Source organism: Perca flavescens, chromosome 17 (genome assembly GCF_004354835.1).
Source record: "Perca flavescens isolate YP-PL-M2 chromosome 17, PFLA_1.0, whole genome shotgun sequence".
In the NCBI taxonomy this organism is placed as follows: Eukaryota; Metazoa; Chordata; class Actinopteri; order Perciformes; family Percidae; genus Perca; species Perca flavescens.
In genome coordinates this window covers 15334764-15350819 of record NC_041347.1, presented here as the reverse complement: position 1 = coordinate 15350819, position 16056 = coordinate 15334764, and the positions used below count along the sequence as shown (strand labels likewise).

General features: G+C 42.9%; 1 protein-coding gene across 7 annotated transcripts in view; it reads left to right on the top strand.

The window, feature by feature from the left end:
• LOC114572026 (collagen alpha-1(XIX) chain) overlaps window positions 1-16056 on the top strand; it is a 101569-nt gene that overhangs the window by 62052 nt on the left and 23461 nt on the right. For all 7 annotated transcript variants that reach the window (XM_028603414.1, XM_028603413.1, XM_028603411.1 and 4 more), the window contains 11 exons: window positions 982-1044; window positions 1119-1163; window positions 2872-2904; window positions 9788-9826; window positions 9957-10001; window positions 10704-10730; window positions 11152-11196; window positions 12166-12219; window positions 12693-12746; window positions 13846-13917; window positions 15522-15563. In XM_028603414.1, the coding sequence (XP_028459215.1) occupies window positions 982-1044; window positions 1119-1163; window positions 2872-2904; window positions 9788-9826; window positions 9957-10001; window positions 10704-10730; window positions 11152-11196; window positions 12166-12219; window positions 12693-12746; window positions 13846-13917; window positions 15522-15563 (519 nt within the window). The remainder of the gene's footprint in view (window positions 1-981; window positions 1045-1118; window positions 1164-2871; window positions 2905-9787; window positions 9827-9956; window positions 10002-10703; window positions 10731-11151; window positions 11197-12165; window positions 12220-12692; window positions 12747-13845; window positions 13918-15521; window positions 15564-16056) is intronic.

Genomic DNA, 16056 nt, shown 5'->3' with positions numbered 1-16056 from the left:
GCGGCTGCTGTTAGTGAGTGGAAGGAATGGGGGAGGGGCTGAAACGGAATGGCCATTATTGTTGGTTAGAGTCCAGCCGTCGCTCAGGAGGAGTGTGCAAATATGCGGCAACCTTTCTCAGATGTCTTCTCAGATTGCTAAACAGATGCTCATTGCTCCATAATGTCTCAGCACAGAGTATCTGAAGCGTTCCCTACAAATCTACACACATGTCCTACAAAAGAACAATAATTGTTGATGAACAATCTTTTTTTTTTTTTTTTTTTCTCTGTTATTATGTTTCGACAAAAAACTAAACTATCACAACAGATTAACTTTATGAAGTGTCTTCGGAGATGTGAAACAATGTATTTGTGCGTCTCCAGATGCATTTAGTGAATTCTTAGCCACATATCTGTAGCTAAAATAGCATATAATAATGTATATACTGTAGTATGATGAGTCTTCTGCTGAGGCTTTAAGTTCTCTTGCATTTATGTATGTAAACATTTTCTATCACAAATATTTTTGATTATTCATTCCCTGTACAGTATGTCTTGACCAATGTACAAGTACATTTGTTTTACAGTTATGTTTTACTTAGAGTACTCTCCACATAACTGACAGGAAGAAATCCTATTAAAAAATACTCTGAGGACAGCTCACCAGCAGTCATAAAGTGCCATCTATTGGCAGACAGGGGAATGATTTTAAAATGGAAATGTGCTGCATTGCAACAGGGGTTCGAGTTTATCATTATCCTGCTAGCCGTTCAACTCCATACATAGTATCACAAAGTCACGTAGTGCTTCTTTTTTTCCTACCATGATTACAAACGTGTTGTTTATTTTATTCTGAAATGACACAATACTGTATGTTTTTCTATTTAGTTTAATTATTTATAATGTCTGCCCTTGCTAAGTTTCATTCTCTGAGCTTTCTGTCTTTTTGCCCTGCCTTTGCTGTCAGTCACTGTCAATGATCTGCTCTGTTCACATACAGGTGGAGACGGGTGAGCCTGCAGTCCCAGGGGGAAAAGGGGAGAAAGGAGAGAGAGGAGACCCTGTACGTATTTTCCTGCAGTGACATTTACAATGCCGTCATGTTACAGAGTCATTAACTAAGGCCTCCTCCAACAGGGCCAGCCAGGTGCTGAAGGGGCCGGTGGGATGAAAGGACAAAAAGTAAGTCACATCAATGTCAAGTGTCATACATGATGATTCCCTCTGTTTGTGCTCCCTGGAATTCAGCCTGTGTGTGTGTGTGTGTGTGTGTGTGTGTGTGTGTGTGTGTGTGTGTGTGTGTGTGTGTGTGTGTGTGTGTGTGTGTGTGTGTGTGTGTGTGTGTGTGTGTGTGTGTGTGTGTGTGTGTGTGTGTGTGTGTGTGTGTGTGTGTGTGTGTGTGTGTGTGTGTGTGTGTGTGTGTGTGTGTGTGTGTGTGTGTGTGTGTGTGTGTGTGTGCGTGCGTGCGTGCGTGCGTGCGTGCGTGCGTGCGTGCGTGCGTGCGAAAAAAAAGAAACAGAGCTGAGATAAGGAGACACAGAGGTGGTGGAGGTGAGGTAGTTCAAGCGATATAATTGGTATGATATACTAGAACTCAGAGGTTAAACCTTTGGAGTTAGTTAGCTTCTTCAAGTCTGTTTATCTTCCAAGATTCTATGAACTCATTTAGCAACAAATAATGAATCAGTAATTATTTCTTGGTTTTTATAGATACTATTGCTTATCCTTTGTTCCTGAATGCATGACATATATCATTTTCTTACTGTTGACAGTGTGCGTCAGTGTGAGTTGTTTGGGTATGTACATCTTTTTATGGTTGTACATGTTGTCATGAATCAAGGAAAAATGTATTATGGTTTGCCACCATGTACCATTAGGATAAACTGTTGGATCCATAACTGTCTGTGTGCAAGTTTCTGCCAATCTATCTGGTAGATCTTGATATATTTTATGTTAAGTGACAACTTTGACCTTTTGGTGGTGTTTGATGAAAGACAGAGGATCACACAAAGTCACTAGACTTTGCCGTATGGGACTCATGGATATGTGTATCAAATTTGATGACAATCCATCCAATAGTTGTTGAGATATTTCACTTAAACCCCAAAAAATGTCAACCTCATAGTAGCGTTAGAGGAAAAATAAGGGTTTTACCAAAGTCAGTTGGATTCATCCTCTGGGGACCATGAATGTCTGCATATTGGGGATAAGTTGTGCAACTTGTTTAATTAAACCATTAAGTCCTTCACTCCCAGGATCTAGGTATTCTCCAAAAAGCTGGATGATTGTCTGTCGTTATTGTGTATTTTGATCCAAATCCAGATGGGGATTAAAAACTTTTAAACCTTTTCTGTTAAAAAGTTTGAACACACATGTTTTGAGTCACACATTCAGAGGATTGTGTAGGTTTGTTATGGTACAGCATGTATTCTCTCAGTGTTTTGTATTAGTTTATAGTACTGTGTGTATGCAGATGTTGTCTTGTGTTTTCTTGTTTTTTTAAAAGCACAAACGTTATAGCTTGTAAATTATGAATGGAGGAGTGGAGGCTCCCAGATGCAATGCATCTCAATTAGGAACCGTCTATGGTTCCCTGGAGCACTCAGTACACCCATTATAAAGGGTTACACACACTATAAGTACATTCTACATAAAATGCACACCAATGAACTATGCTTTTCCTTCCACTCATCTTGTGGTTCTTATCGCATCACTTGAGTTAGCCAGTATTTTCTCTGAAGTCTGGACACATTATTGCCTCCTTTATTGTTGCTCCAAAACCTACTGTGGCATCTTGCTTTCAGAAGTAGTTTCTCAAGTGAATTTTTTTTTTCTTCTCCTATTATTGTACCTGTTTCAGTCTCTTATTGATGTTTCTGTGTATTTTCAGGGTGATGTTGGCCTTCCTGGTCCTCCTGGGCCTGTGAGTACAATACAGCGGTGAAAGCCCAACTTACATAATATCATTCATGTCAGTTAGTATGACATTGTATCAAAGTTTTGTCAGGAGAGACACCACAACATGTTGGATGACTAAAGGCCGTTTTATGGTTCTGCGGAGGCTCAACGCAGAGCTTTCGCCGTAGCCTACGTAAGTGGCCTGGTGTTTATACTTGTGCGCTGGTGTGTGTGCGTCGAGCCGGCGTGTGTGTGTGTGTTTGTGTGTGTGTGTGTGAGGGGGGGAGCGAGTACCGACTCTAGAGTCATAGTGAGAGAAACAAAGAGTCTCCCCTGTGTTTTCTGACCAAGTTAACCCTCTCCTTGATTTCATGTTGTTTATGGAGAAGGAGAACCAGGAAATGAGTCGGGGGAAATGCAACGCTACTGAGCCACGGCCGAGAGACGTGCGTCACCGCGATGTGTTACAATTTTCGAGAGGTGCATGTCGGGCTACGGGGTCCGGTGTAGACGCAGAGCGGTCTGCGGGGGTACGCCGTCGATTTGACGCAGAAGCATAAAATGGCCTTAACACTAAAAGAAATCATTATAGGCCTAATGTCATTGCTTTGTTCTCTGCGACCAACATAAAGACATTTTTGTGCATTAGTAAGCGGTTCACATCCTACTATGAAAGAAATGTCGGGACCATGGGTGAAAAAGCAACAGCAGTGTAGTGTTTACCCATGCTGTCATTCCTCCAACATCGTGGCATGTCATCTTTTAACCAATTTCCATTCATTGACAACCATGCTGATTTGTTCCATGTTTAGATTAATTTTAACTACAAAACAGTTGATCAGTGTTGATAAAGGGCATGCAACATGGGCAGTTGAGATTAGTTGTGTTGAATTTCTCTAAGGAAAAGCTTACTTTTTTCAGTTAATGAACTCACTGATATTTGGCAGGAAGTTCCCAGTGAGTAATGCTTTTAGCAATGTACAGCAAAGCAAAGAAATATGTACAAAATAGCTTGCAGAGGCACTGAAAGCTGTGAACTGTGATTTCCTTTCCTATCTAGTATCAAATTAAACACATTTGCACTAGCCATCCCCCACTGATGTCCTACTCTTGGAACTCACTTGGAACAAAACAATCTGTATAGTGTGAATGAATGGGGGTCATGCAGTACATGACCTGTTTATAATGTTCAGAATTGTAAATTATAGTAAAATGATTTTTGATGCTTTTAGTGGCGAAAAAGATTTTTTTTTAAAAGAGAAAGTCTGACGTCATGGTGGTTGTCTGTACGCTGAAGGTGACACAGCGTGGGTGGTGTTGTGACTCAAAATGCTGCGACAATAAGTACCCTTTAAAAAAAAAAGAAGAAATTTAAGTATAAAAACGTCAAATGAAAAAATGGTGTTGGAGCCCACGTATAACAAAGTGAGGGGTTTGACATTTAGATGACTCTGTTCTAATGGGTTTGGTTCTAAAGACTTGATGCCTATTTACCCTCTGAAGGCTTCAGACATGAGCTTGGAAACAAAGTTTGATGGCTCTCATTCTCATCACTGCTTGTTAGCAAGCGATTCATATGGAAATTTGACAGCTTAATTATATAGAGAACAAATATCGCTCCCCCTCGGCTGGTTTCACTGGTTTCTGTCTTACCAACAAAGTCTACTCCCTTAATAAGAAAAGATATCAATGTAGGCGGTTTTAATAGCTGTTCAAAACATTGAGGTCTTGCTTTGCAATTATTTTTGAATAAAATTTCCCTAAATTTCATTTCAATTAGGGGAGCAAGATAAAGAAATGCTATATTAAAACTGAAATAGTCAGTTGTGTTCATTGTTGTGTAGTGAGGTATGGGCCACCCAGGATATAGGAGATGTATGCAGTGTTATAGCACACAGCAGAGGGGAAAACATTAGTCATTTGATAAATGAGGCTGTTTGAATATTTAGTACCAGTCTCTGTCTGTGCTCTCTGCTTTCCTGTGGCAGGTAATTTTGGCAGTTAAGCATTGATTTCCCTTACACAGCAGAAGTAAGGGTTTGGATCATTACCATCCCTTCATAAACCTTCTTGCGCCTCTGTTTATTAGTGACGGGGAGGAGCAGTGTGCTTACAGGCATGCACGGCCATCACTTCCCCCAGCGCCTTTAAAGTGGCAAAACAGTCTTTTCAGCTCTGAGGCTGTCCTATTTTTATTGCTGCCAGTATTGCTTTACAATAGAGTTTCACAATAGAGTTTTATAATCTATTAAACTGAATCTGTTATTCCAAGTTATGTTGAGTAAAAGGTTCTTCGTAGTGTTCTAGTGGCAAACATTTCTGATCTGACACCGCAGCTGCTTTAGTGAGTGACTGCAGGTTGAAGGTTGACTGATTATGCAGACCCTCCACTGGGGCAGTAGGGGATTCACTTCCTTACTGAAGGTTATTTTGACCATTGCTGCTGAAGGACAGCTTCATGTCAAGTTTATTTGAACAGCCCTTAATCACAGTAACACTCTCACAGGGCTCACTGGAAAACATTCGTCCAGAAACAAGGACACTTGCAGAGGTGGACAAAGAAAAGAAAAAAGGGAAGAAACCAATGATCTCAATAGGCATTCCAAAATGGAAGTGCCACGGGGTCACCACAAAATGTCTTTTAGTTTCAAGATTTCTTCTATTGTCTCTCATTTTTTTTATTATTATGCTAAAACCACCCAAGACTGAACTGGTTATAACTGCATATAGGGGTGAAACATGTGGTTAACACAACACAAAGGGCCTGAGGACATTAAAATGTAATGAGTTCTGATGATTATAGATAGATAATTAGATTTGCTCTGAGATTGCTTTGCTCAGTTTTTTAATACGTTTAGCTTTTAACATTGGCCTTGCTTTTGAAACCTTTTGTGCAGTCAGAAAAACTTGTTAGACAATTAGAATGCTGGACTTAATTTAATTAGTTTATGGATGTGTGAATCAAAAATGCTTTTGCGTATATGCACTTAAATGTGGTCACTTATGTCAGTAGTTCGGGATTACGTTTCACTGGAATTGTTCCTTTTACAGTTTAAAAATTGATTGTGGAGAGCAATTAATCCTCACTGTGCCCTGGGTAGTATTTACACCATCCATCCATCCATCCATCTTCGTCCGCTTATCCGGTGTCGGGTCGCGGGGGGAGCAGCTCCAGCAGGGGACCCCAAACTTCCCTTTCCCGAGCAACATTAACCAGCTCCGACTGGGGGATCCCGAGGCGTTCCCAGGCCAGGTTGGAGATATAATCCCTCCACCTAGTCCTGGGTCTTCCCCGAGGCCTCCTCCCAGCTGGACGTGCCTGGAACACCTCCCTAGGGAGGCGCCCAGGGGTCATCCTTACCAGATGCCCGAACCACCTCAACTGGCTCCTTTCGACGCAAAGGAGCAGCGGCTCTACTCCGAGCTCCTCACGGATGAGTGAGCTTCTCACCCTATCTCTAAGGGAGACGCCAGCCACCCTCCTGAGGAAACCCATTTCAGCCGCTTGTACCCTGGATCTCGTTCTTTCGGTCATGACCCAGCCTTCATGACCATAGGTGAGGGTAGGAACGAAAAACTGACCGGTAGATCGAGAGCTTTGCCTTCTGGCTAAGCTCTCTTTTCGTCTAACGGTGCGATAGATTGAATGCAATACCGCACCCGCTGCGCCCGATTCTCCGACCAATCTCCCGCTCCATTGTCCCCTCACTCGCGAACACAACCCCAAGGTACTTGAACTCCTTCACTTGGGGTAAGGACTCATTCCCTACCTGGAGAAGGCATTCCATCGGTTTCCTGCTGAGAACCATGGCCTCAGATTTAGAGGTGCTGATCCTCATCCCAACCGCTTCACACTCGGTTGCGAACCGATCCAGTGAGTGCTGAAGGTCGCAGGCCGATGATGCCATCAGGACCACATCATCTGCAAAGAGCAGCGATGAGATCCCCAGCCCACCAAACTGCAACCCCTCCCCACCCCGACTACGCCTCGATATCCTGTCCATAAATACTACAAACAGGATTGGTGACAAAGCGCAGCCCTGGCGGAGGCCAACCCTCACCTGAAACGAGTCCGACTTACTACCGAGAACCCGGACACAGCTCTCGCTTTGGTTGTACAGAGATTGGATGGCCCTGAGAAGAGACCCCTCACCCCATACTCCCGCAGCACCTCCCACAGTATCTCCCGGGGGACCCGGTCATACGCCTTCTCCAAATCCACAAAACACATGTAGACCGGTTGGGCATACTCCCAGGCTCCCTCCAGGATCCTTGCGAGAGTGAAGAGCTGGTCCGTTGTTCCACGACCAGGACGGAATCCGCATTGTTCCTCCTCAACCCGAGGTTCGACTATTGGCGAACCCTCCTTTCCAGCACCTTGGAGTAGACTTTACCAGGGAGGCTGAGAAGTGTGATACCCCTATAATTGGCACACACCCTCTGGTCCCCCTTTTTAAAAAGGGGAACCACCACCCCAGTCTGCCACTCCTTTGGCACCGTCCCAGACTTCCACGCAATGTTGAAAAGGCGTGTCAACCAGGACAGCCCCTCCACACCCAGAGCCTTGAGCATTTCTGGACGGATCTCATCAATCCCGGGGCTTTGCCACTGTGTAGTTGTTTGACTACATCAGTGACTTCCGCCTGGGAAATCGACGACAATCCCCCATTATCCTCCAGCTCTGCCTCTAACATAGAGGGCGTATTAGTCGGATTCAGGAGTTCCTCAAAGTGCTCCTTCCACCGCCCTATTACCTCCTCAGTTGAGGTCAACAGTGTCCCATCCTTACTGTACACAGCTTGGATGGTTCCCCCCCCTCCTGAGGTGGCGAACAGTTTTCCAGAAGCACTTTGGTGCCGACCGAAAGTCCTTCTCCATGTCTTCTCAAACTTCTCCCACACCCGCTGCTTTGCCTCTTTCACGGCAGAGGCTGCAGCCCTTCGGGCCCTTCGGTACCCTGCAACTGCCTCCGAGTCCTCCGGGATAACATATCCCGAAAGACTCCTTCTTCAGTCGGACGGCTTCCCTGACCACCGTTGTCCACCACGGTGTTCGTGGGTTACCGCCCCTTGAGGCACCTAAGACCCTAAGACCACAGCTCCTCGCTGCAGCTTCAGCAATGGAAACTTTGAACATTGTCCACTCGGGTTCAATGCCCCAGCCTCCACAGGGATGCACGAAAAGCTCCGCCGGAGGTGTGAGTTGAAAGTCTGTTGGACAGGGGCCTCCTCCAGACGTTCCCAATTTACCCGCACTACACGTTTGGGCTTACCAGGTCTGTCCAGAGTCTTCCCCACCCTCTGACCCAACTCACCACCAGATGGTGATCGGTTGACAGCTCTGCCCCTCTCTTCACCCGAGTGTCCAAAACATACGGCCTCAGATCAAATGAAACGATTATGAAATCGATCATTGACCTTGGCCTAGGGTGCTCTGGTACCAGGTACACTTATGAGCATCCCTATGTTCGAACATGGTGTTCGTTATAGACAATCCATGACTAGCACAGAAGTCCAACAACAAACAACCACTCTGGTTTAGATCAGGAGGCCGTTCCTCCCAATCACGCCTCTCAGGTGTCTCCATCATTGCCCACGTGTGCGTTGAAGTCCCCCAGCAGAACAATGGAGTCCCCCACTGGAGCCCCATGCAGGACTCCAGTCAAGGTCTCCAAGAAGGCCGAATACTCCGAACTCCTGTTTGGTGCATATGCACAAACAACAGTCAGAGTTTTCCCCCCACAACCCGCAGGGCGTGGGAGGCGACCCTCTCGTCCCACCGGGTTAACTCCAACACAGCGGCGCTCAGCCGGGGCTTGTGAGTATCCCCACACCCGCCCGGCGCCTCACACCCTGGGCAACTCCGGAGAAGAAAAGAGTCCAACCCCTATCCAGGAGTATGGTTCCAGAACCAAGACTGTGCGTAGAGGTAAGCCCCACCAGATCTAACCGGTAGCGCTCCACCTCCCGCACCAGTTCCGGCTCCTTCCCCCACAGAGAGGTGACGTTCCACGTCCCCAGAGCCAGCGTCTGCTGCCCGGGTCTGGTCCGTCGAGGCCCCTGACCTTCACTGCCACCCATGTGGCATCGCACCCGACCCCAACGGTTCCTCCCACAGGTGGTGGGCCCATGGGATGGAGAGGGAGTTGCCACGTAGCTTGTTCGGGCTGTGCCCGGCCGGGCTCCGTGGCAAACCCGGCCACCAGGCGCTCGCCGACCCCGGGCTTCCTTCGGGCAGGGTCACTCCATCTCTGCTTAGCTTTTTCATTGGGGTTTTTGAACCATTCTTTGTCTGGCCCCTCACCTGAGACCACTTTGCCTTGGGAGACCCTACCAGGAGCACAAAGCTCCAGACAACACAGCCCTCAGGTTCACAGAGACACACAAACCTCTCCACCACGATAAGGTGATGGTTCACGGAGAGGTAGTATTTACACCTGTATTTTTATTTGATCAAGTGCTATCAGATCTCATTCTGATCTGCTGTGATGTTAATGTCAGGTCTTTGATTTGATGTGTAACCCAAAGAATGATATGAGGATCAAGTAGCTCTGTAAAAACACTTTGAATCCTAGTAATTGCTGCTTTAGATTTGGGATTTAATGTGGACATTTCTCCTCTTCACCTGGAGTAGTTCTAGGCATCCGCCTGCCTCAATTTTGTTGACCTTTCCCCTTTCATTTAATTTCATTTTGTTGTTGATGGCTCTGCCCAGTGGCCTCGTCAACCCATTTCTAAACTTCACTGAAGATATAAAACAAATATAAAAACATGATATCTAGCTAGTGATTTATTATATATTTGGAAATCAAGAAAAAGTTATATATTTCCTCAAAAAAAAAAAAAACAACAGCGTGTACTTCAGTGGTCACTGTTTAGGGAACACTGTGTCTTTTTCATTACTTCTAGGTGATGACTGCTCACGGATTGAGACAGCTCTCTGAAACTGTAAGCAGCTGTTTTGTTTTTTTATCACAAAACTTGAAATGTTTATGTACGGTACCTGTTGTTCCTCTTGTACACTTACAGGTTCACTTAAGTCAGAATCTAAAGTGGTCTGTTTTCATTTGTATTTGAGGATGCAATGACGGAGAAGACACAAAAGGGAGAAAAAGGAGATGAGGTAACTATTTCCCTCATTATTATTTCTCAGTAAAGACAATAAAACCATAAGAAACTCATTAGTTTTCATTGCATCCAACATTTGACACTACTGCGTAAAAATTATTTAACAAAAGCAGTGATGACATTCAGATGAGTTTGATGTCGTCTTTGTGCTGCGCAGAGGTGGAGCACAGAATAAATTGTGGTACAGTGTTAGGTAGGACCGCAAAACAACAGATGCATCTACTTGAGGCAAGCAGATTACAAAGGCCACTTATGCAGCTATTGACCGAACATCAAAAGACTGTCAGCTAAATATAAAAGAAGAAAATAAATTGTAAAGATATGAGGATCTGCAAATGAAAAATGTACTGAATTGTATCAAAACCAAACACTCGGCATATCACCATGATGAGTGTAAGTGTTTTGAGGCATAGAATTATTTTTTTTGGTATCTCAGAGGTAATTTCTTTTTCTTTTCTTTTCTTTTTTTTAAGTTACTGCTTTGTTTGTATTCATATTCTTAGAACAAAGAAGCAAACTTTGCAAAGGAAACACTGTTCTTTTAAATGTTACACAATATAAAAGCCAACTTCATAAAGGTCCTTGAGGACATTTAAAAAAAACTTACTCCAGTCAGCAAGAGAAATGGCTTATATGACAATTTCCTTTATGCACGTCTTAAGAAATTATGGTTGACTATCTCTTTTACTTTCTACAGGGGGAGAGAGGACCACAAGGCTTCAAGGTAACTTATTGAAGAATTAGCACTTGCACTAGAACTTGAGCAACAATATCTACTGCCAACAAAATAAGGCTCCAAAGCCATTTTAGTCCATTAAGTATCACTTTTCTTTTATTGTAGAAAAGATTCTTTTTTTGACATACAGTCAAGTTCTGAGCTAGCAGCACTGCAACATGCCAGAGATTATAGATGTCCTGTTTGGTGTTTTTGAGCGGTTGTTTCTAGCCAACACGCCACAGTAATTATCTTCCAGTTGCAACTGAAGCAGACCTTCACTCTATTCTGCTGTCGACTTTTATGCCTCTCCAAACTTTTTTATCTTGAATTCAGATTTTCTATTGTGACAAGCCTAATGGTTTTTTTTCTCCTCCATTTTCCTGCCTCCCCCATACCTCTCACTCACCCTTTTTTGGTGCTGTGACAGGGAAACATCGGGCCGCCAGGACTCAAGGGAGATCAAGGACCAGAGGTGAGTCTTTGTATTTATCTCATGTCAGCTGTGCCACTTACAGTAGGTCAAACGGAGACTAAAACCTGCTGAACATAAACCACAGTGAAACGAACGTTTTCAAGTTTAGGTCAATAATAGAACTGGATAAGAGATTTGATGCTGTTACTTGTAAAACTTGATCGTAAGAGCTAGTTCAGGCCAATATTAACTAGCATACGGAAATGTAAATTGTATTCACCTTTTCACTGTTGTTCTGATTGTAATATTTTTTGATCAACCATTGTGATCTGACAAAGATCCAAGTAGGATCGAAACGTTGTCATTATTAAACTTTTGTGGCATGGAGTAAGTGTGCAGGCGTTAACCTTTTCTTCAATCCTTATAATAATACCAGGTATTAAAAGTATTGCAAATGCATTCACTGTAAACCAACTCATTAACATGAATTAAACTTAAAACTCATAATTAAAGATGCTAGAATATTCTTTTAAACTTGGTCAAAATATTGTAGATACTTTTTTTCCCAGTGTTTTCCCCAAGTACTGATGCTTGTGTACTCCTTTTCTCAGTTGTTATCATTTGACATAAGCTCAGTTTCCATGGTAATATTTGGATTGTTCAGTTCATCAGTGAATTTACAAAGACAATAATGAGTTGAAAAGGGGAATGCATATAAAGACCTTATCTAGAATAACAGCATAACCAGGATTTAAGCATGTATTTGAAATGACATGTGCGTGCAAACTTATGGCTGCACAGTCATGATGATATCATCGGCATACAGTTATTGCCATGAAACTAACCATGGTTTATTAAAAATGTTAGCAGGGGCAGCACCTTAAAAAAACAGGGCTATTTGAAATACTCTCAAAAGTCGTGTCCACAGTGTAGCTGGCTGGGCTGTAACATTTAAAAGCCCAGAAAATTCTGTCACCCAACAAAGGCAGAAAATAGCCCAAACTGTTGTTTTCCTTTGTGTTTTGCCAGGGCAAGCAAGGCCTGCCTGGGCCCACTGGACTACCAGGACTCTCAGGCGAGCCAGTAAGTATATTAGCGCTAGACACTTCATGTCAAGCCTTCCTTTCTTTTATTGCCTTACTGTCACCATGCCATATCCTCTCCTCTTTAACTCAGCCTGCCAAAATGAAAAAGAGAGATAAACAGATAAACGTCAACAGGCAGAGACAGAGAGGAAGTAGGGAGAAAAGTCCAGAATTTTTACACAGACGATCAGTAATCAAATTTAAGAATTAATTAGTGGAAAGAGACAAGTCTAAGCTCTTTATGCCAGGAACGGAGGCAGAGGCTCAATCTGTTCTCCACACCTGCTTCGGTAATGAGCATCTGTCTTTACTCAAAAGCAGGGAGGGAAAAGAGGCATTTCATAAATCCTGGCTAAGGGAAATTATGTTGGAACACGGCAGCCCGCTGAAGCAGTGAGGAGGAGGAGATAAATGTGTGTGAGGAGATGAAGGCCTGGTGATAGATGTGTCTCTTTTCACCACTATTTACAGGGCTCGCCAGGGGAGTCAGGGATGCCTGGGAGAGATGGCCTGAAAGGAGAAAAGGTAGGTAAACTTCCGATCAAGTTCTTACCTCAAAGAAAAATATGAAGCTATGATTTTTCATCACAGGTTGAACATGGTAGACAACTTGTGAAGACACCTTTCAGATTACTGGCCCAGCATGCCATTGTCAATCATGTTGTACCTTTGTGCTCTTGCCTCTGATGCCTCTGACTACTATTTGTACACACATTTGTTCTTGCAGTATGACTTGTTTCAAATACTGTGCTGAAAGAGGAAAAGTGCACAGTTGACATGCATATTTGATGGTTTGTCACTTGTCAAAATAAACAAAGCTACTTCAACATGCTAACCTGCTCACAGTGACTATGCTAACATGCTGATTTTTAGAAGCTCATGTTCACCATTGTAGTTTAGCCTGTTAGCATGCTAATATTCGCTAATTAACACTAAAAGCAAGGTACAGCTGAGACAAGGCATTTGGTCATAAACTAACTCAAAGTATTAAGCATATTGAAATTTTGAGCTCATAATGCCGCTATAGAAAAAGTCAGAGGATCACCAAAGTTAGTAGGATTTAATTTATTTGTACGGAATGTAATCATAATCCATCTGAGTCTTGACCAAAGTGGTGGACCAACCGACCAACTCTGCCATCTGTAGAGCCACGTCGCTAATGTTTAAAGATAATAGCACCAAGGCACCAAAGCACCAAAGCGCATAGTGCAATTTCATTTTGGGGGGGAAATAAAAATTATTTTGGTAGAACATTCAAAACACTTAAATTAAATTGTATCCATGACGGGAACACCAAATATATTTGAGGCAGGAAGCAGAAAGCAGACACTACTGTTAGTGCCTTGGGGACAGCAATTTCCAGCTGACAAACTTGATGGTTTGTAAGGGTCCATGCAGTGCCAAAAGCTGTCCTCTCTAACAAACAATGTTAATGTTTACAACTATTGAGGTGCAAAATGATCCTGGTAACTGCTGTGTGCACCTGCTTCACCCTCCAGACTCGTCCTTGTTCTCCTCCCTGTGTGTAATACAGCACATCCTTTGCATTGATGAGATGACAGAGCCTGTCTGACATTTTGTCTATGGAGAAACGTTTGAATACTGTCTGTCTTTCTGTTTGTAGGGGGACTCTGGTGGAGTAATGGGGCCACAGGGACCTAAGGGTGAGCCTGGAGAGCCTGGAGGTGGATATATGGTGGGTACCATATCAAGTTCACTTTCATTTGACCTTTTTGGCTTCAACCCTGGAGTCACAGGACACAAAAGTAGAAAAGAACAATTCAACAGAAGTTCACCATGCATATATTATCTGCAAACAGCTGGAACAGCAGCAGACAAGGTACAGAAAACTAGCTCCTCTGGCTGCGTAGCTGCCATCACATTATGAAGATGCAATGCCATTAAGGAATCCACCATTGAATAACCCCAGCCTGGGTAATCACCTACCCTCCCACTTTGGAGCTTATAGCTGTTGACGCACTCTCTTTTATGGACATGGCTTTGCATATAGAAATGTTCATTAAAGGGTCCCCAAAAAGGCAGAACATACTGCCACAGCCTTAGTCCTGGTTGACAGTGCTTGCACTCCTCAATCACCGGCAAGTGCTCTATGGCTTTGAACAATCATGTTTGTTTGTGTGTCAAAACACTGAAGTGAACATTAAGCCCGACAGCAGACCTACTCATCAAGCAATGGGTATTCGGTTGAGTTGAGCAGAGTAATAAGGGAAAGATTGTGTTCAGGCAGAAGTATTTAAACCTCCTTAATGTACTCCAGCACTTTGAAAATTGTGTCAATGGGAGTTGCAGGCCAATGACCCCTTATGTTGTAGTTCAAAAGCTAAACAAAGAGAGATTTCTATCATTTAGAGCGGACATCCTCCTGCGTAGATCCTGATTGTCTTTTACGGACATCACTTCTGTTTGGAGGCATTGGAGGAAAATGGATTCTCAACATTTTATGGTCTTTGTAATGTATGACAAAGAAAAGGGTGTGGGGAGAGGGGGGGAGCAATAAACAGAAGTTAATGCAGATGATCTGAGGATCTGTAATGAGTCAGCCTGCTCAAGTTGTTAATGTCACTTTATTGATTTTGCCTTTAAAGTAATAATGGTCAATTTGTTCTTTGTTTCTTATAACTTTTATTATTTGAATATATTAGCAGTCTCCCTCTCCTCTCACTGTACTGTACTGTTTTGTTTCAGTGGAGTGCCAATGCATAATCTCTAATTAAACTTTTTATTTTTTGAAAAAGAAAATGCAGTCATAGGATTATGTTATTAGTCTCAAAAAGTTCTGTACTTCCCAAACTTTTCTCTGTTTTATGATTGAGTGAGTTGGTACATTTCTCCCTAAATCTCCCTAAAACTGTAGAATTGCTGTGTTAGTTCAAATCTGACCAACTTCTGCACAGCTAATTTACATTGTGCAATGTAGGTTTTGTAACACTAATACATGCTGACCACAGAAATCAATGTCTCATGAGAATTGAACAGTAAATAATGCTTACAGTAGCCTCTATTCCAATCAAGGTTTTTCTCTGTGGTATGGCATTATCAGTCTGCCACTGTACATAGAAACTATTAAAAATGTTGTAAACAGTATTGAACATGAGCCCATAATGCAACACTGTTTTCAGACCATTTGCACTGTGGAGTGCAGCTTGTACAGATTCAATACCTCTTCAAATTCCAGCACTAGAACAGCTTTTTTTGGGCTGCACCTCGGGTCTCAAAGTGAATTGCTGATGAATGTGCAGTGAATCCCTATTCTGATGTCTTCTTCCTGTTGTTTTGTAGGGCGATGGGCTGTCTGTAAGCAGAGGGTCTCGTGGGCCCAAGGTAGGAAGCACTGTGGTGGTGGAGCATCACCAACACAAACATCTCACTATTAATATTCCGCAGATAGATCAGTTGTATTTATGGCAACTCCAGTATGTATGTTTTATGTTAACACTATTTAAAAAAAAAAGAGATTTCATGTTCAGGTACAGTTTAGGTCAGTGGTTCACAATCTTTTTAGTAAGACTTAACCCCCCTTTCTCTCACCCCCAGCCCTGTCAGATGATCTCAACCACCTGTCATGTTCCAGATGTTATTTAACAGTATTAATTATATAAAAGGCCATTTTTAGCCTATAGTAATATTTTCTTTTAAGCTATTTCAACCATGTATTAATTAGGTTTAGCTATTTAAACTATGTATCCATTACTTGTAGGATCTATTTCAATTGTTTATCCCTTACTCTCAGCTAACTGGTAGTAGTAGGTCCTCTCTGCTTGCTTGCTTATTAGTTTTTACAAAACCAAAATCTGCTCACATACTGTATGTACTT